The 19,638-nt window shown below is 54.8% G+C and overlaps 1 protein-coding gene across 1 annotated transcript in view; it reads left to right on the top strand.

Annotated features, from left to right (window-relative positions):
• Positions 1-280: 280 nt before the first annotated feature.
• The window catches only part of LOC102085351 (uncharacterized), a 35,946-nt gene continuing 16,588 nt past the window's right edge, over positions 281-19,638 (top strand). Inside the window, exons 1-3 of the mRNA XM_065037832.1 lie at positions 281-9,996; positions 11,354-11,562; positions 13,334-13,578. Coding sequence (XP_064893904.1) covers positions 13,570-13,578 — 9 coding nt within the window. The 5' untranslated portion in view covers positions 281-9,996; positions 11,354-11,562; positions 13,334-13,569. The remainder of the gene's footprint in view (positions 9,997-11,353; positions 11,563-13,333; positions 13,579-19,638) is intronic.

Below are 19,638 nucleotides of genomic sequence, written 5' to 3'. Positions count from 1 at the left end.
CTCCCTAACAAATGCAGCCCTGTGTTTCTTAGCACAAGGACTCTCATTAGCGAAGCTATGCTTTGTGATTATTTATACCCTTCTATAATTAAAAATGCTGAAAGCTAATTACAATTATCCATCAGTTTTTCGGCATACCGGGTCTAGAGATCTTCACCTTTTTTTGGTTTTTTACAGTTGTTTTTTCTTTTGTAACTGACATCTCCTTGTCCTTCAGGCACCGGTGAGCACGGGCTCCGGCCCCCCCGGCTCCGGCCCCCCCACAGCACCAGGTACTGGCTTTGTTACGTACTTTGCTCCCATGTTGCTAAAAGTGGTGTTAGCTTTGGTAGCTGCAAGTGGCAGCGATTGCTCCTGAGAGCCCAGGGAGCGTGCGAGGGGCTCACGCGTGTGTGCAAGGTGCTCGTGTGCAAGGTGCTGGCCGGTGGCAGCCATCGCTGTTCCGCTCCCTGTTGCCCATTCTCGTGGGTTTGAGGCCGATCCCGTTGCCATGGCAGCCCCCAAGCTGCCACGTCCCCATCCCGTCACCCCCACAGCCCCGCACCGTGACCCCCCGGCACCTCCCGGGGTCTCGCAGCGGGACCGAAGCGGGGGCTGCGCAAAATGACTTTTGAATAGAGCAGGTTCCCTGCTCGGGCTGAGTCTGGGAAGTCGTAATCTTAATATGAACATCTTTAAATATCCTTACTAATGGGCTCATCCTTTAATTTCCTGAAGCAATGACAGTTTCAACAGACCCTATATCACGGCTAAGATGGGATCTGTCACCGAATGGCTGAATTATATTTCATTCTTTATTTTTATCAGCTCCACTGACTTATTTATTACATTTAGAGCCTCGGCCAGCTTTTGTCTGGCCTGCACTTTGCTGCTGCTCGTAGAGGAAAAAGCAATAGTTTATAAAGCCATTTTCACAGTGTCCCCATAATTTTAGGCCATGTCTGAGGCTTCATTTTGAATGAAACTGTGTAGATAAACTGTTATTCACGGTGATGCCTGTGAAGTCCTTGGCAGCCCCCAGAGAACGCTGCCTGCTTATAAAGGGCTTTCCCTCCGATTTCTTTTTGAAGAACAAAGGGCGATTTTCCCATCTCCGCAGCAGCCCACGCGGCAGATGCCGCTCAGGGCCTTATCTTGCAGCTTTTGGTTTTGCTGAAAATGTAATAAAACCCCAAGCTGTGTGTGGCTGGAGCGGAGCCCCGGACTCGCTGCCCGGCCAGGAGCGGGTGGGTTTGCGGAAGTGGCTGTTCGGGGTCGTCCGGGGGGTGCGGAGGTGCCACGGCGCCCGGCTCGTCCCCGCGCTGCTCCCGGAGCCGGATGATCCCAGCCAGGCCTCGAGCAGCTGGGTGTCCTCAGCTCGGGGGTTCTCGAGCCAACGGAGCGTTTGTCCGTGTGGCCCTGGCCACGTTCCCGTGCTGCTGCGGGGTCGCGCTGTCCCCGCGAGCGATGAGCATCTTGTGGCGCCGGGACGGCTTGTGCCGTCTGCGAGCGCCGGGCAGCTGGGGCAGCGCGGCATGGGACGGGCTGCCCGAAAATGCCCGTGGCCTCCATGAAGATGCTGTTTTGGGGACAGGGAGTTTTCCAGGCAGCAGGGGAGAGCAGGAAGGAGCCGGGGGAGCAGAGGCGAAGCACACGAGCAGCTCCAAGAGCTTCTCCCGAGCCCCAGCAAGTGCCAAAGTTAATACGTTTAATGTATTTTGTGCGCGCCATGCCAGCCATTAGAAATGTGCTTGTTCTGTCATTGCTCTGAGGCGGCCGCGGCAAAGCATTTGTCCTCTGATTGCATGGGGAAAAATTAGAGTGCCCTGAGCTGAAATGGTCAGCCAAAAATAACATACAGCTTCATCCTTGGGAGGAAATTGGGCATTGATTGGAGGACAGAAGTTCGGCGCAATACTTAAAGCAATGTGACATTCCCATGCGTTAGGGCAGTGTGCAAGGTAGGCGGAATTCGGGCCATAAATCACCGGTCCCTGGCCGTGCTCCTCGCAGGGCTTTGCCCGCGGTGGGACCGAGCGGCTCTGGCCTCCCGTGTCCCGGTCCCCGCTCGGCGCGTCAGCCCCGGCCTGTGCCGAGGTCACCGCGAGGAGCGGCTGTAAAACCTGGAGCGGGGAGATGATGGGAAAGCTGGTACAGTCATTGTCACACCCTGATTGAGCAGTCGTGGGGGAGGCGATGGAGCCAATTAGCTTTGGCGTGAACGCCAGCCCCACGGATCTCTGCCCGCTCGGCGGCAGGTGGGTGGGACGAGGCAGACGCGGGAGCTGCCGACGTCTGTAGGTGTGTGGGGTTTGCATCAGCAGGGCGCTTCCAAGGCTTTTCATATTATTAACAACCTCCTTAGCGAGCGTTCGTATTCCTTCAGTTCCTATGCCAAGGGATATTAAAAGGGAAAAGAAAGGCAATTTCTGGCTTAGGTAATTATGAGATTGCTTCTGTTGCTGCTGACACAACGGTGGGAGTGTCTGAGCTCCATTGCTTCCCGGAGGAAGGCTGAGCACAGACCAGGGGAGGAGCTGTGCCGGGGGTCCCGCTGGCGCGGGCTGTGCCAAGGGGTCCCCCAGCACAGCGGTGCCCGGGCCAGGATGCTCTTCCTGGGGGAGAAGCCGCCCGGTCCCTTCAGCCGGAGGCGCTTTCCCCATCACAGCCTGTGCAAACCATGAGGCATTCCTCTCAGCCCTATGAATATTTAAAGTCACTTGCAGAATCTCAAGGGCTCCCTATCTGCCCTTCTTAGGGACAGTAATGATCTCTGAATATGAAATAAGGAATGATTATAACACATGCATCCCTTTAATAATGAGTCGAATCATTCCTGTGCTTGGTGGCAGAAGTTCTCTGGAAGTTTTCCGTCCTCCGTGAGCCGAAGTGATTTCCCTGCTCCCGCTGCCTCGCCGGGCGCTCTCCACCCCTGCTCCGCTCCGTCCATCGACAGGAACAGCGTCCAGTTCCTCTCCCTGTGTTATTCTGGGCTGTGCTAAAAGGCGTTGAGAGGTCTCTTGGTTTTCACTGAATTGATTTTACTGTGGTTTTAATTGGCAAAAGGGGGATCAAGCTCCAGCTCTCGGGTAATAAGGGCATTGTCTGTAGCTTATTTATGTTTTCCCATTTAAAGTGCATTGGCTTTTATCTCATTGCGTTTTCCTCCTTCACATAACTCACTCGTAATTACCTGTTCTCACACGAATTGAATGCTTCCACTTTATCAGCTGGGTTTTTAAAAGGCTGCTAATAGCAGAGATGCCAGAGGGTGATGGGAGTCGTGGTCCGAGGGGACGTCATCAGGTCCCCAGCTCTTGTGGTCGAGGGGACATTGTCAGGTCCCCAGTTCACATGGTCAATGGGACATCATCGGGTCCCCAGCTCTCATGGTCTAAGGGGACATCGTTAGGTCCCCAGCTCTTGTGGTCCGAGGGGACACTGTCAGGTCCCTGGTTCACATGGTCAATGGGACATCGTCAGGTCCCCAGCTCACGACACGAACTGCCGGCAGCAGCTGTGGAGCCGCCAGGAAAGGCTCAGAGCTCCTATTTCAGAGCAAACTTCCCAACTCCAGCAGTAACTTGAGGAATCCCCAGGCACGTCCAAAGACGTAGAGCCAAGAGCTCCATTCCCTAAGCTTATATATATATATATATATATATATATATGTATATATATTTAGACAAAGGAGAAGAAAGGAGCTTATGACTAAACATCACCATGGCCTGAAGAGCATGGCGGTATTTTAGACTGCTGCCTGCTATCTTTGGACTCTGACTCTCTGATGAGTAACAAAATATTTGCTTTTTTTTCCCTTTATGGGTCTGCCATTTCGCTGGCACAATCCTGTCCTATTGACCTGAAGAACCTCAATTTCAAAGCTATTAAAACCTAATTTTCTATACCAGGCTCCTGAGACAGGCACTAACTTCATAGAATAATTCATTTCTTCCCTCTAAAAAAAGAGAAAGAAGAACCGAGAGGGAGGCGCTGGAGCGGCTGTTTGCGGCGTCTGCTGCTGGCACTGTCGTGTCCTTCCCGGAGAGCGGCAGGGACGCGCTCGGGTAATCGCCCGTTCGGTGGCCGGAGCCTTGCCCGTGTTTGCACGAGACGACTGCGGCTCGCTGACAACCGCCCGCTGCTCCTGCGAGGGTTCTGGGGGGTGATGCAGTTTTGGAGCCGCGGGGTGAGTCAGTTCGGCACCGCTGCCACTCCCCGTGCCGAAATACCGATGTGATGGGAGAGACTGGCACGGCAGAGCTGTGATCCTGAGGGGGATGCGCTTGCCCGGGCCAGTGGGTTGTGGAGGCTGATGCCAACTCTGCTGCTCGCTGGTTTCACCACTGACCAAAGCGCAGGAGGTGGAAAACGTGCCATTTTCTGGGGCTGGCGTCTGCTGTCGGTTACCGGTACCTGCTGATGGAGCAGGTGCCCAGGGCTCAGTTCGCAGAGGAGCACGGGGAGCGTTGGGGTCCAGGGCAGAGCTGGGGGTCGTGTCCTGGCAGCAAACTGAGCAGAACAAGTCGAGAACTTGGGGGCTCCCCATTCGGGTCCTGGAAAAGCGGTGGGAAATGGTGGGGGCTGGGCTGGGCTGTGGCGGGGCCGTGGGGACAGCCCGGTGTCCCCCCCGCTGCAAACCCGCGGCTGGTCCTGCCCCGCCAGCCGCCGCTTAACGTTCTCAGTCGTGATAACACTTTGTTGGATAAGTGCTTTTTAAACCCTACAGATAGATAGAGTATCTGGAGTGGCATTTTAAAAGAGAAAATTGAGACAAGATTCATTACAGGCACCAGTAAATGTCAAACATTTTATCAACTGTGTAAAGTGCCGTGTTAAGCTGTCTTTTCCCCCCAAAGCTTGATTAAAACTATAAATGCCTTTTTAATATTAATATTATTCTCTTCCCCGTGCTGCTTGTTTGGTTATTTGCGATGGCAGGAAAGGGCTGGTGGCTGGCGGGGGATGCGGGCAGGGGATGCGGGCAGGGATGCTCGGTCCTGGTGATGGGGGTGCCTGGTTGGGGCTGCCCAGAGGGTGAACTGCTGCCCCCCCACCCTGTCCTGGGCTGACCCCCCCCACTGTGGAACCCCTGTCCCCAGGCCACCTTTGGGACTCCTGCTCCAAGCCTCTCCCGCACCACCTCTCTGGTACCAGGAGAGCCGTCGGGAGCAGGGCCTTCTCGCTAAGCTGTATTTAATTAAAAGCTGGCTCTTTGTTGCGTGTGCTAATTAGCAGTCTTTGCTTGGAGGCTCAGACTCAATCAATATCTAAATCCGTGGTCTAAATCTAGCACAACAATAAATAGCTGCGCAGGCAGTTTCAGGAGGATCCCAGAGCTGCTGTTGTTCTCTGCAGTGTGGGGGCAGCACCGGGGGCTGCGTCTTCCCCCAGGGGCTCCCTGAATTGGCAGGAGATGTGCCCATCATGTGCACACCAGAACGTGCAGGAAAGCTGCTCTTTCGTGTGCACACCTGGGCGCACCTCGCTCGCGGGGCCCTTGATTCCCCTAAAACCGCCTGCACGGGTCCCATGGCCTCACCGCAAACTTGTAAATGAACTTTGAATACCTGCTGCTGTGTTGAATCTGCAGGCTCGTCCTCAGAGATCAGCGCTGGACTGAAAATGATGCGGTTAAGCGGTGGATCCGTCAGCAGGTGCTTCTGATCTGCCCATCAGCTCTCAGGACGCTTGGCCTCCTGTGTAAACACCGTTCAGCAGAGTCACTTAGACATGTAAATCGAGACAAAAAGGGATGCGGAGAGCAGCCCAGTGAGTGTTCGGCGGTTGCTCTGTTGTGATCAAATAGGCATTGAACGGTAGCGGCCATGACTGGGCGCTCTGCGGGGATTCGGTCCCGGTGGCTCTGCCTCCAGGTGCTTTATGAATGAGGGAGCTGGAACCACATTGTCACTGGACAGCCGGGGGGTTTGGGGTGCCCTGGTCTCCTGCCCGGTGCTGGTGGCAGCGGGCACGTCCCCAGTTGCACCAAGGGGTGTCCTGGAGAGAGGGACACGGGACAGAAAACACTCTTCAGGGACAGCGTCACCCCTGCGTCGGCACTGGCGCTAACCTGCACGTTAAACTGGAATAGCAGGGACTCTTAAACCCCATCCCAAGAGCACCACTGGCGTGGATTAGAACCAGGTATTTAACTACCATAGCAGGATTTGTATTTGGTTTCTGGGTCCGGGCTGGGAGCGGGAGGTTCATGCGAGCACAGAGAAGATGGATGGTTGGCAACTCCTGTCCGAGCGGTCCTACAAATCACCTGTGAGTCACAGTTATATAAAGCTTCTTATATACTAAACAATCTTGTTAATAACAGCAGAAGTGCAGGGTCTGGTGTAATCCAGCCGGTGTGACTAACTGGCTTTATAGGCTCCTGGTGCAGAGGCACAGAGATTCCCCAGATGGTACAGGAACTGATTTCCACAGCAGTGATTCTGCCCTGGAGAAGGAGAAGGGGCGATGCCGTGGGAATGGCCTGGCGTCATCTATCTATTTGGTTTTGATTGGCTTTCCCAGAGTCTCAGTCCAACCAGCCCACGCTGGCACAGCCTGATCTAACACACACAGTCCCTTTGGTTCCTCCTGGTCCCTCGGCCAGTTTGGGGACAGCGGTTTGGGGACCTGCTCGCTGTCCCTGGTCCTCCCGTTGCCACTAGACCCTCCTGAGCTGCAGTGCCGTAGGTCACCCTCTCCTGCAGCCTTTTGAAAGTGTGAAGAAGGGGACGACTGTGCGAGGTGGCGTTTCCACGCTGGGTACCGCAACACATGCTCGTCGCAGAGGGACTCGGGCGGCTCGGGTACCGGCAGCAGGTAGCGCGGCGTGTCGCGGCTGCTCCCAGACCTCACCCCATCTGCCATTTCTCTTTCCCTCTTTAAAACGCCGCTGGACGCTCCGGGAGGGCCGGCTGCCCTCTGTAAGCGCGGGAGGGGCCTCACAAAGCTTCCTCCCTTCCAAGGCTTATTTAATCAAAAACCAGTTTTATGGGGCACACGCTAATTATAACTTTTTAGCCCGGAGGATCAAAATGAACTTGTTGCTTGTAATTCTATAATTCAAATCTACTGCAATTAGATTGGATGCTCAGAAGTTTTCAGAATAATTCATCTATATAAATGTGCTTTACCAAGTTGGTTTTTTTTCTCACTTGAAATTTTTTGTGTGCTTGTATGCAAAGGAAACTGCCTGAGGATGGTTCTTGCAAGAAGTAGGGATGCTGGTTCTTGAAACTATGATGCTGGTGAGCAGTAATAATTATCCCTGTTTTTTAATAGCGCGGTGTCAGATATCCCGAGCGGTGCGGGAGGGGAAACCGCCCCGGGAAGCACGAAGCCGTTTGTCTGGTGCGAGCGGCAGCGGTTTCCCACGGGGTTTGGTGCTTTCCTGGGAGGCGCGTAGGCTGCGGGATCCAGACCCGATGGAAGGGGAAGGTGGGAGAGGCCATTAGTCCCTTGTTAACGACCCGCCAGAACTTTCCCTCTGGCAGCTCCGGCATCCCGGCAGCGAGGAAGGGGACTTGGGGTTTGTTGGGTTCAGGGGGTGCGGAGCGCTGCCTGGCCCAGGTGGCCTCTGCATCGCTGGATTTGGGGTTTGTTGGTCTCAGGGGGCACCTGGCCCAGGCGGCCTCTGCGTCGCTGGATTTGGGCAGAACAGGGAAACCAGAAGGAAAAAAATGCACTAGTCCAAGTTTGAAGTGGAAAACAGCAACACTGAGTTTATTCTGGAGGAGCTTGTGGCAGCTGCTGGGGTGGAGCAGATGGGATCTGGCAGAGGAACGTGTGGCCACGTCCACACTGACCCTCCCGGCAGCTCCGGCGCGTCCGCACGTCCGACGGCAGCTGGAAACCCGCGGCATTGCACAAGGGCAGCGGAGTTTCGGCGGTCTGAAGGTGAGCCGTGACCCACGATCATCAGCACGGTGCTCCACAGCTCTAAAAATAGAGCGTCGCCAACGGAGAAAAGGTATTTTTAGAAAAGCTGGTTACTGGGGCCGACCTCACGGCGTCACCGCAGCCGCTGCTCGGAGCCCGCCTTTGATTTCCTTCTGCTCATAAGTTTTATCAAGTGCCAAGAAAGAGCTGCTGCGTGCCCATGCACAGCAGCACCCTGCACGTCCCCACCGCATGTCCCCGTCCCATCCAGGGCTGCCAGCAGCAACTAACGAGCTGCTGTTAATCAGGTGCGGGAGCCCCAGGAGATGCAATTACCCCTGACTTCACTCGAGGCATCGCAGTGACGCCTGGCTGGAACCGTTAGAAAACCCGACCCAGTGGGTTGTGCACATGGCGTGTAACACACCAAGGGAACGCCCCCGGCAGGTTATTGACCAGAATCGCTGCTCGAAGGGACTCTGAATGTGGGGAAGTGGGTAGAAATGATGAGCTCCAGCTAGAAATCCACTCAGAGCGGGTGCATGAGGTGTATTACTCTTCTTGTAAATGCAAAAAGACAAGTATCTTCTCTTGCTCCTGGCTGCAGCAGACGGCGCACGGCAGCTCCGCCGCGCCTCCCTGACGAGGACGGAAACCGCCTCGCATGTCTCTTACAAGTACCCAAATCAATGCCATCCTTCACTGGAAGTGGCACATCCAACTGCTCCCCAAAAGGTGAACGTTAACACTCTGGTTTATGCTGTTAGACCCGTGCTCTGGCCTGGGGCCTGCAGAGACGGGGCGATGGAGGGGGCTCGGTACCCCCGCCCATCCCGCAGCATCGCTGTGGGAAACCCCAGCGATGGTTGTGCCACCACATCAGGTCGCTGTCTCGGAGCGTTTCAATGCGAGAAGAGGAGAGATAAATCTTCCTGGATGCAGCCTCATTATCTGTGTGGCATTTAAGCATAATTTATGCCCGACGCCTCGCCACTTCTCTGGTAGGAAATTGCATTGCTGGTTCCCCTGCTCGCGGCTTCTCCGGCAACTGTGTCAGAAATATTGAAATAGATCGATGTGACTTGAGTTCCCTCTGCATTTTTATTGCCGGTTTATCGAGGCGGGCACGGCACCACATGAGTTATGTTGGCAGGAGGAGGACGGCGAAGGCGCGGTGGTCTGGCTGCCCTCACTGGCACTAGAAAGGGGTTTGGGCGTCTCAGCACTCCCCGCTGCCCACACCAGGGATTCGGCTGAACCCTCTGCGCCTCGGCTTTTCCTTCTGGTTTTTTAATGGCATCCTGATTGGGGAACCAGCAGAATCTGTGAAAACAAAAGGAAAACAAACAAACAAATTAATGAGCAGCGTCAGGGGAAGACAAAAGCGTTTCCTGGCCAGCGGCCTTGGCAGGGGTAGGAAATGGTTTGGTGCTGCGGAGCTGCCAGCCGGGAAGTCAAGTGCTGGGAGCCGCAGGCTCCGCTCAGCCTTTTGGTGCCGCAGGCTCCGCTCAGCCGGTTTGGTGCCGCAGCCCTCGCGCCGGGGCTTGGAGCTTCATCCCCAGACCAGCCTGCTTGGGAACTCTGACTCGTGTGTCAGCGAGAGGGACAACGGGCTGTTGTGTGGACCCACAGCACAGCCCCTCTGCTCACGGCCAGCCGGCACACACCGGCATCCTCGGCTGGCGGGCACCAGCGCCCTCAGCCTGTGCCGTGCTGGCGGAGCAGGGGCAGCGGGGACAGCGGCCTGAGAAGGCGGCAAACACGGCCAGGTGCCCGCCCAAACGTGAGGGCAGCCGGGACAGAGCCAGGCTGGGCAGAGGTGACAGGTCCCCACAACTGTTCGTGCACACTGTTTGTGTGTGGTTTGGGTGGCAGTCCTGGTTTAACCGCCATCCTCTGCATGTGTCCCCGTACGGTTTGGGGCATCAGCGTTCTCACCTTTGTGTTTGATTTCCTCTGCCCGGTGGATGTTTTGGGGCTGAATGCTTTGGCTTGTTCTCGCTTTGGGGTTGTTGGGCTTCTCCTGCCCGCAGGGAACGGGTCCATCCGGAAGCTGGCGCATCCTGGCGTGCGGGCAGCCAGGGCGCTCGGCTGCGGCATGAGTGACTGACTGCACACAGCGAAACGCTGATCCCGGTGGGTATTTCTGGAGTTCTCCGAGTCATTTTCCATGCCTTTAAGCCTTTTATTGTGGGGGTTGTTCATACCACGGGCCCCGTGTGCAGCCAGCGCTCCCTCACCTGTGGCGGCGCCGCCTTTCCCACCGAGCAAACGTTTCCCTTGTGGGCTGCGGGAAAACTCATTGCAGGGGAAGGATTCATAGGACCTCATCTGCATCCTCAGGCCCTGCCGCGCACAGGCAAACTCGCTGATCCGCACCAACTCGGCCATATGTTGGCCTGCGCCAGTCCTTGCTCCGTGACAACGCTCCAGCGCACCCGAGTCCCTCCTCTCCCCCGTGGACCAGCCCGTCTCTCTCTAGAGAACTCAGGGGGTGGTTTCTAGTCCACAGGAAGTGATGCTAAAGTGCTTTTTATAGCAATGCTCCTTTTCTGTAGAACTTTCAGAGTTTGCCCCCAAGTTTGGGTAGGCAGAAGAACATCATTGCCTTGCTCTGGTGTGAAGTCAGGAACCAGATGGAGACGTTCGGTGCCTCACGGGGATTATTAGAAACAAAAAAAGCATTGGCAGGAAAGCATGCCATAAATCCCAGCCTTTCTGTAAGCTCTGAATCTGTTACACGTTAGACTGTAGTCTTCTAAAACAAAAGGAGACCAAATAGAGACTGTCATTGTGTAAATATTTCTGCTGGGAAATGCTGCCTGAAGAGAAGACACAATAGCTGCCCTGACGCAGGTTTTATTGGAGCGAGTTGGCACCCGTCTGTAGGGAGCGGAATGTGCATGTAGAGATTATACCAGATTTACAGTGATTAATAATGGATTGGACATGGCAGACTTCAAAGGGTTCGGATCCCTCGCAGTTTGGTGCTGGGTTGAGTTGAAATAAAACTGCAGATCCAATGTCGTCTGTGCACACCCAGACCTCGAGCTGCTACTAAAGACCTTCCAGTGCTTGCTTGGGCTGTAACTTGTTATTAAACTCTTGCAATGTGCTCCCTGCAGCAGTTGCTCCCTCTCCCACTCGGTCTGGAGGCTCCAGACCATGCTGAGAGCAAAGACAGACCGGGACTTTTGACATTAATAGCACTGTTATGAATGATGCATTGTTATAAATATGCTCTGCCCAGCGCATTGCTTCTCTTTCCCCATCTGCTCAGGCATGTGGAGGTATGTCGGGATGGATGTCGGGATGTATATCTGTATGTCGGGATGTATGTATGTCTGTGCGTTTGCCCCTGCATCGCTGTAAGATCACTGAGATGCGCCGGGCAAAGACCAGGGCGAGCACAGGCTGCCGAGGGGCCGCAGCCGAGTGCATTTCGTAAGTGATAAATGCGTCCGTGTTAATCAAGCGTTATTGTGCGTTGCAGTCGGGAGGCATCTCGAGCTAATGAAGACGTTTCCCCTCTATCTGCGCTATCTGGACGGCTGGCAGAGCTGCCGAGCAGCGATCCTCCCGCTCCAGGCGGGCTGATGGGATTTGCACCGCTCCCAGTTGCCATGGAGAAAGTGTTGGATGGCTTTAATACATCTCTCTGAATTTCTCCCCGGAGTTTTCCCGTGACAAGCTGGACTGGAGGTAGCGTATAAGAAGCTGTAATCTTCCAACTCTATGAAAAAATGATTGATGTAGCGTCGGGGCACGAACAGCTCGGTGGGGTCCGCGGGGAGGTGGGCGGTGGCACCGGAGGGTCCGGCCGTGGTCCCCGAGGGCTGCGCGCTCACCGGGGATTAGAGTGAAAGGAATTAAACAGATATTTATTTTCACATCAGTGTATTCCCGTTTATAAATCCTAATGTTTATAATACATTTGCCTGTTTGCTTTTTAAGTTAATGAAAACATGAATGATTGATGAAAACAGAGGGAAATGTACGTTCCCGTGCAGCGTGCCCCGGAGCACGTCACTCAGCCGCCCGGGCAGCCCGCGTTTCGGCTGCTTTCCCCGGATTCATCGGTCTGCCCTGACCCGACCCTGAAGGACTATTGGACACGGCCCGTGCTGGCCTCGGGCAGACCTGGCGGGGGTGTTTTCAAGGGGAAAGGAGCCGCGGGACTGGGAGGAGCAGAGCGCGAAGGCCCCGCTGGCACAGCCTGCAGCAGTTTGCGGGAGCTGCGGGAAGGGGGCGCGGGGTGGCGTTCGGAGCAGCCGGCATGTCGGTGCCACCCCATTCCTCTCGCCCTTTTCCTTGATTATTTATACCCTCCACATCCCCAGTGGTACTTCTGGCTGCTTTAGATTCTCTAAACATTTTCTCTTCGGCAGCTCATGGGCTTCTGCAGTACGAGGCCCACGGATCGGCGGTGACCGTTGCCTCCCGAGCAGCCCCCGCCGGGCCAGGCGCGGTGAGCAGCTGCTGCCGGAGCCAAAACCAGGTCACCCAGCTCCCTGTGCTCTCTGCCCTTTGCTTTGCAGGGTTTTGGTGAAACCCCCTGCAAACGCCGCCGCTCGGCGGGAGCTGCCCCGGCGCTTGGATCGGAGGTTTCCCACGGAGAGAAGAGGTTGCGTGCGCTTCAGCTGATAAGCCAGGGTTAAACAGTAATTAATTAGCGAGTTTATGGTGTTTTCCCATCTGAAATTAAAAACAAAAATTATGCAGAACATGCAAGGTAATTAGGGAGCAGTGAGCTGCCGCACACCTTCAAACGAGAGCTCTAAAAGCGTGGTGCTTGGCGGCGGGTTTTCGGTGTAGGGGCTGAGAAGGGCTCGTGCCCTCGGCCGCGTCCCTGCAAGTTTCCATCACGGTTCCCCTTCCCTCGCGGATCCAGGGAGGGCCCCAGCAGCACCAGGGTTTTTGTGTTCTCAGTGCTTATCCCTCATCAGGTTTCCCGTTTAAAATCTATCAGCCAAGATGAGAAAATTGGTTCATATTTTCTGTGCCTAGTTTAATTTTTTTATTCCCTCACCTCTACAACTGGCCCCTGGGGTTTCATCAGCTGTGCAAATGTTCCACCTGTCTGTTAGGGAGGAGCGCGTGGAGTTTGATAGGTCGTGCCTATCAAACGTGAAGTTTTTCCTATAGTTGGTTCAATAATCTGAAAGGAAAACTTGTCTGTTCCCTCAGGTTTCACTGCGCACCAGCTGCTGCTCTTGGCAGGGCGGTTTCTGTGTCGGCAGTGCTGCCCCCCGGCACCCCCAGCCCAGCCGTGATGGGAAGGGGAGCAAACAGCCAAAAACATGGTCTGAGCATCTTCTGCTGCGGGACTCGGGTGCTGGACGCGCCGTCCGCCGCCCCAAGGGGATCCCTGGTTAGGACATGGGTTGTCCCATCGCTTAAACCATTTTAAAGACAGACTGTTCTTTTCATCACATTCCTTAATGGTTTTTCCTGTTTTTCCCCCGTTTTCCAGCCTGTGTGGGTGAGCACGGTGCCCCTCACAAAAAGGTGGGGGAATGGGCATGAGAAATGGCGGCGACGTGAGCTGAGCCAAACGGACGGCAGAAGAAAAATCGTCCTCGCGAAGGTGCCGGCGTCAGCCTGGCAGGGGAGGAGGAGAAGGATGGTGTCGGGAGGAGGAGAACACGAAAGGCTCTGTTGGAATGGCACCTGCGCAGGAAATATGGCCCCAGAAGACAATGCTGGGGGATGTCAGAGGTAATTGCTCTTCTCTGCTTTATTAGCTCTGCGCGCACGCTCCGGGTGATGATGGATCATGTTTGCGCTGCCGTTTTCTCTGTGTTTTGTGTTTGCTTTCTGGTTCCTTCCCGCCTCTCTCTCTTTCTGCTGTTTTCTGCCCTTTTTCGGTGATTTTGGGCTGCTCCCTCCCAGCAGAACCAGGCACGGCCGTATCCCCAGCATCCACCACATCCCCCCGGACCCCAGACCTGCTCCACCTGCTCCCACTCCGGGTCATCCCCTGTTAATCGCTCGCACCGCCTGTGTTTTGGGCACGTTTTCCGAGGCTCCGGCCGTACCGACCCTCCCGCTGCCTCTTGCTCGCCCCAACCCACTTCTCCTCCAGAAATGATGAGATCTTTTCCCCGTGCGCCAGCTCGGGTGGGTGGGCGAGACTTTGGGTGATGGATTTGCTGCAGGCAAAGGCCTTTTATTTCTGCATCAGAGCCTGTGGGTGGAAAGGGCTGGAGGCACAGGGTGGAATGCCGGGTTGCTCTCCCCTCGCGGAGACAGCGCGGGACAGGATGGCCGAGGAGGAGGAGGAGGAGGCACCTCGCAGTGCTGGGGTCGCTGGGGACGGTGGGTGACGAGCGGCCCGTTATTGCGGTTTGGTGCCCGCAATCAATACGAGCTCGCTGGGGGTGATATTTTTATGTCTCTGGAACACTTTATTTGGTTTCTGAAGTGCTCGTGTTCTGGAATAATTTCTCCAGCCTCGTCCAAGCCGCTTGTCATGTCTGTGCTAAGTGAGTTTGAGGGCTATTTTCTAGTCCACTTCGTTGTTTCTATTTTATTGTTTGGCTGGCTCTAAATTTACATTGAAGTGTAACTCGGTTTTGTTTTGCTGACTTGGGCGTGAAAAGAAACGCGTTGCTGTCATCTGGAAACGCCTCCGGGACACGTTTCTCTGGCGCAGCTGCTGAGTTTTCTGGGTTCTGCTTTCCTCACCCCAAGCCCTTTTCTCCTCATTTCTGTGTCTCTTCAGGCAGGGACGTGGGGACACAGGGACGTGGGGACGCAGGGACACCGTGTCCCAGCAGCCGCGCCAGCCCCCTCTCCAAGCCCCTCTAAAATCAAGCAGCAAATTAAAGAAGGCCCAAGAGCATGGGGAGGGAGGGGAAAGCCTGATCTGTACAGATGACATTTAAGCTGGCAGAAGGCTCATGTATTTTACCCACTGTCACATTTAAAAGGCGCTGGATTCACTATACCGTTGAGTAAATACTAGTTTTTATCATGTTTATTTGAGAAGAGCCGTTGCTTTCCGGTCAGGAGCTGCTCCTGCTCGGACGAGGCTCCCAGCGCGGGTGCGGGGGCTCCAGGTCCCATGCAGGTTGCATTGTCGTCCTCGGGGGGACGCGGTACTGCAGCTGCACCCGGGGCTGAGGATGCGCCCAAGCGCTCCCACGGCTCCTCCAGCAACAGCTGCTGGGATGGAGAAACAAGACAGGAAATCACCGTCTCCCGACTGAAGGCAGGAGACGCTCGATGTTGACAGTGTCCTGATCCGAGGTGGTGTCTGAGCGTCCCGGAGCGCGGCTGCCTGCTGCGGCTCTGCCCGGCTCCGCACCAGCCATTCCACAGGTATTGAGGGTTTCTTTGAGTGGCGTTGTGCAGAATTCCCCATCTGCGGACGCAGTGATCTCAGCTTAACTCTGCTGCTAAATATTTTGACAGCCGCTGTCCTTGCAGCCGGGCACAGCGCGTCGCGTTTGGTGACGGTCCCCGCGGCTCGCCCGCCCGCTCCTGGAACAGGGGAACGCTCCCGGCTCCACCCCTGGCATGGGAAAGGGGCGAGGGGGCTGCTGGGGGCTCAGCCTGTGCCCCCCGAAAGATCCCCAGACTGGCTGGGGTGACATTTAGCCCTGAACATCTTGCTCTCCGAGAGAACACGAGCAGAAAAGCTGGAGGCAGGACCCACAGCTCAGTGAAGCAAGAGAACAAAAACCTTCTGCATTGCTATTTGGAAACGCATTTTTCTTTTCTTAGCCCATTTTGTGGGGAGGAATTGATCTGTCTAATCTCTAATCTGTGACTATGAAATTGTATTTCCCTCTTAATGGGCCTACAAATGTTACAGGCGGATGGTTTGGGAGACGGGCTGTGAATGGCAGGAATGCTGAAAAGGGCCGTTGGGTTCTGTTGGGCTGCAGAACCTGGGACACAGGGGCACCAGGTCCCCAGCAGCCCCGGGACCCCGCGCAGACCCGACGTTCGTGCCCAGTTCCTGCTGAAATGGGTCTCCAAGAAACTGCGTTGGGTTTGGGTACCCCCAGTTCTGAACTCACACAAGCAAGGAGAAGGGAAAGGATGCAAACCCCGTGATGAAGCTGGTCGATGAATGAGTTGGTAGCAGGCAAGAGAATGAATATAGAGCAGGAGAACCTTCACACCTTCACAGGGTTTAAATACAGCTGGTTAATCACTTTATCATCCAAATACAGGTGGATGAATGTAGTGGCTTAATACTGTTTAAGCAGCTGAGTTTTTAAAAAAAGCTAAATAATTGAGGGAATTACGGTAAAATTAGGAAACATAACAGTTTTTGTACTGGTTATTGTCAGAGCTCCTGGCCGCGGGGCGGGACGGGGACGGGGCTCCCAGGGATGGGGAAGGGCCTCCAGCAATGGAGAAGGGGCTCCAGCCCCTGCGGCGACAACCACCTGAGTGTGAAATGACTGTGGGAAGAAATGGGCTTCACCTCCTCGTGTCTGGAGCCGGGAACTGTCACCCACTCCTCCAGCTCCTCTCGTAAACACAGAACTTATCCATCAGCAACCAAACCAATAGAAGTTGAATAATATTTGTTGATTAATGTAGTCAATGAATTTCATATTTTGTTTAAAATATTTGCTGCATATTTCTGTAAATTATTCATCCGGTTTATAAGGCAAAGCAAATATTTGTGAATAGATATGAATTATGTGATTTGTGAAAATGAAATATTCATGAGTCATTTTCATTACTCACCTCATCCTGGAATTGCTACATAAATCTGATCAGACGAATGGATTTGGTGAGGCTCAGCCCGAATTTATGGGTATCCCAGGGCTCACTGGCTCCGGCGCAGCAGAGCAGATCTGGAGCGGATCTGGAGCGAGTTCTGGAGCGGATCTGGAGTGAGCGCTGGAGCGTGTGTGGATGCTGCCGCACGTGGAAAGCTGCGTTAGCCTGAGTTTCAGCAGCGGCAAAGGCGAGAGGAGCCTGAGGTTTGTGTCCCTGACGAGGACGCGGAGGACGCGCGGCGCCGTGGGGAAGGTGCTGGGGACAGCGGGAGCGTCGGCCATGCACGAGTGAAGAGCTGCTCACCAGAACCACAGCGCACCGCGGCACTGCCGGGGGAGGGCAAGCGCGGCAAATGCTGGTGACAGAGCCCGGGGACAGCGGGACCCCAGCAGGGACACTGAGTCCAGGAACGGATCCGGTGCCGCTGTTAACAAAAGAAAAATAAGAAATTTGATGCCAAAAACTCAGTTAAGCAGATGTTTGGCAGTTAGGGTGCGAGTCGTGCCTCCGGCTAGGCTGGGACTGTGGATCTGCGGAAAGTTAGGCGCAAGCTAAGTGCGGTTGGAGGGGTGCCACCCGCGCTCGCTGCCGCTCGGTAATGAACACGGCTGGTTCGGAAGCTGCAAAATGAGCACTCAAAAATTCAGCTTTGGGGACCTTCATATTTTCTAAAGTGTTAAAGTGCTTTCTCTTTAAATAGCAAGATTCCCTTTAGAAAATAGACCATTCCGCAGATAGCGTTATACATCTTCCTCTGCCAGGGCGTTTTGCTCAACACGGCACAGGGACATCGTAAAACCCGCATGCTCAGCCAAGTGGAATTGCTGACTCTATTACCCTGGTCAGAGAAAACCGTCCGTCTCCATCCTCCCCTTGTCCACCGGGACGGGGCCGGCAGACCGGGATGGGCCGGCAGTCCAGCCCGGCGGTGTTCGGCACGTCCCGCATCCGCACCCGATGGCGCTGAGCAGAAACTCTTCAGGCTGCAGAACCCGAGCTCCGCTCTGCCGCTGCAGGGGTCGGGTCACCCGCGGGATCATTTAAATCCACGGGAGGTTGGACGGGCAGGTCGCCCTTGTATGGGGCGGCAGCCGAAGCACCAAACCCCCCCAGCGAGGGTGGGAGTGCGGGGACCCCGGGGATTGGGGACCACGGGCAGCCCTGAGGGAGGACACAGGGCTTTGTGCCGGGGGCACCCCCGCGGGCCATCGCAAAGGTCACCTTGCGGGCGCAAGGCAGGAGCCGCGACATTTGCCCGGCCAGGGCAGCTCCTGCGCTGCGCTCCGTCCGGGCTGTTCAGCCGTGGGATGGCATTTTCCCCTTGCCGGCTCTGGAGCAGCACAGAGCAGCCGTTTATCAGTGCTGTGTGCACATCCAATCTCCCGGGCTCTCTGCTTCGCCTCCCGTTATCGCTCGTCTCCGCGGCGCTTAATGAAGCAGCTATTTTGAGGCGACAGCCTAATGAATTTGAGAAGTTTTTGACTCTTTTATTGCACCATTTCAAATACCAGGTACCTGGAAAATAGTTTTAATGTTGCGTAGACCATTATGAGCCAATGCATTTATTCTGGGTACCCTGCACCGAGCTGTTTCGCGGAGCTGTGGGGCCGCAGCCAGCGCACTGGGGGAGATGCAGCTGGGGGGTTTTCCTGAGAGAGGTGTCTCCATTTAACGCCCTTTTCCCAAACAGCTTCTGCCAGCAGGTTGTGTCGCTGTGAGGCTGGAGGTTAAAGCGGTAACGACACAGGCGTTTAGTAACCCAGAGAAGCTGCACCCCGGCCAGTGCAGCTGGGTGATCTGCCAACACGGGCCCCTGTTTGTTGGGGTTTCTTTCCTCTGGTCTCTGGGACCTCTCTTTCTAAGTTTCTTCTCCCCATCTGCTCTGCTGAAAGTCTTTGTTCCTCAGTCATTTATTTTTTAACAGAAAACCGAGATAAAAACCTCCAGTCCTCCAAGGGACGTTAATTGCTGTTACTGTAGAGCATGCACGGCTGGTAATTATAGTTTTCGCTCAGCAGCTGATGGACTTGGGAACCGCTTTTAACGCTGCAAAGGCAGGGAGAGGAAAACTCGGTAACCCGAGTGCGCGTCTCACGGCGCTGGGACAGTGCCGTGGGCTCCGGGACGGTGCCGTGGGCTCCGGGACAGCAGGAACCCGGTGGCGAGGGCTGAGAGCAGTGACACGGAGCCCCGGGCCGCCTGTCCCCTCCAGAAGCGTCGCGGGACCACCCGCTGCCCCGCGCCCGGGCCGCTGGTTTGTCGGCACCGGAGCGGGCGCAGCCGGAGCCCCATGAGCTCGCGGCCACAGCGGCTCTAATTTTAAGGTCCGTTAAATATGATTTAAATATTTTTTTACTCATTAGTGATAATTTAGAATGATTCTTTTTTTTTTCGGAAACTTCAAGTATGATTGTAATAGCTTTGTAATTTGGGGCTCTATCATTAAAATTAATGATATCCTAATGCTCTATGTGCACTGGAAAAGTCTGATCAGTTTTTTCCCCTTTATATATCATTACTAATAGAACATTTTAATGGCTGTAATTTCCAGCCCTGTAGATGGAAACCTAAAAATAGGAAGAAAGCCCATTTCATCACGCCATGCCAGCCCCTAAATAATTCAATTACATAGACTGGAATATCTGAAGCCGAGTGTGTTCCAGCTGCAGATAACCAAAAGTACTTGATATTGCTTTTAGAGCAGGGCTGGTTATTACAAGGTCTGGCTCCCCGGCCCCTGCCGGCCCCCCCGGGATGCCAGAGCATCCCCACAGCCCAAGCCTAAAGCTCCCCTAAAGCCAGGCTCAGCCCCTGCTTCATTACTGCGCGTGTTCTTCTCCTGCTGTAGGGAACTGGAAAGCCTTTCATCATCCTACAGATGCCTACGTACAGCCGCCTCCGTTCACATCTTTACCCTGCAGAGTTTATCAGATGGATTTCTGCTATTTGTTGGTTTATGCTTTTATATTTTGGCGTTGTTTGTTTGTTTGTTTTCCCAGGATATTTATCAGTGTTTGGGATAAAAAGCCAAAG

The sequence above is a fragment of the Columba livia genome, chromosome 21, assembly GCF_036013475.1.
Source record: "Columba livia isolate bColLiv1 breed racing homer chromosome 21, bColLiv1.pat.W.v2, whole genome shotgun sequence".
NCBI classification, from domain to species: Eukaryota; Metazoa; Chordata; class Aves; order Columbiformes; family Columbidae; genus Columba; species Columba livia.
The sequence above is the reverse complement of the archived record's forward strand: the minus strand, read 5'-3'. Positions and strand labels throughout refer to the sequence as shown.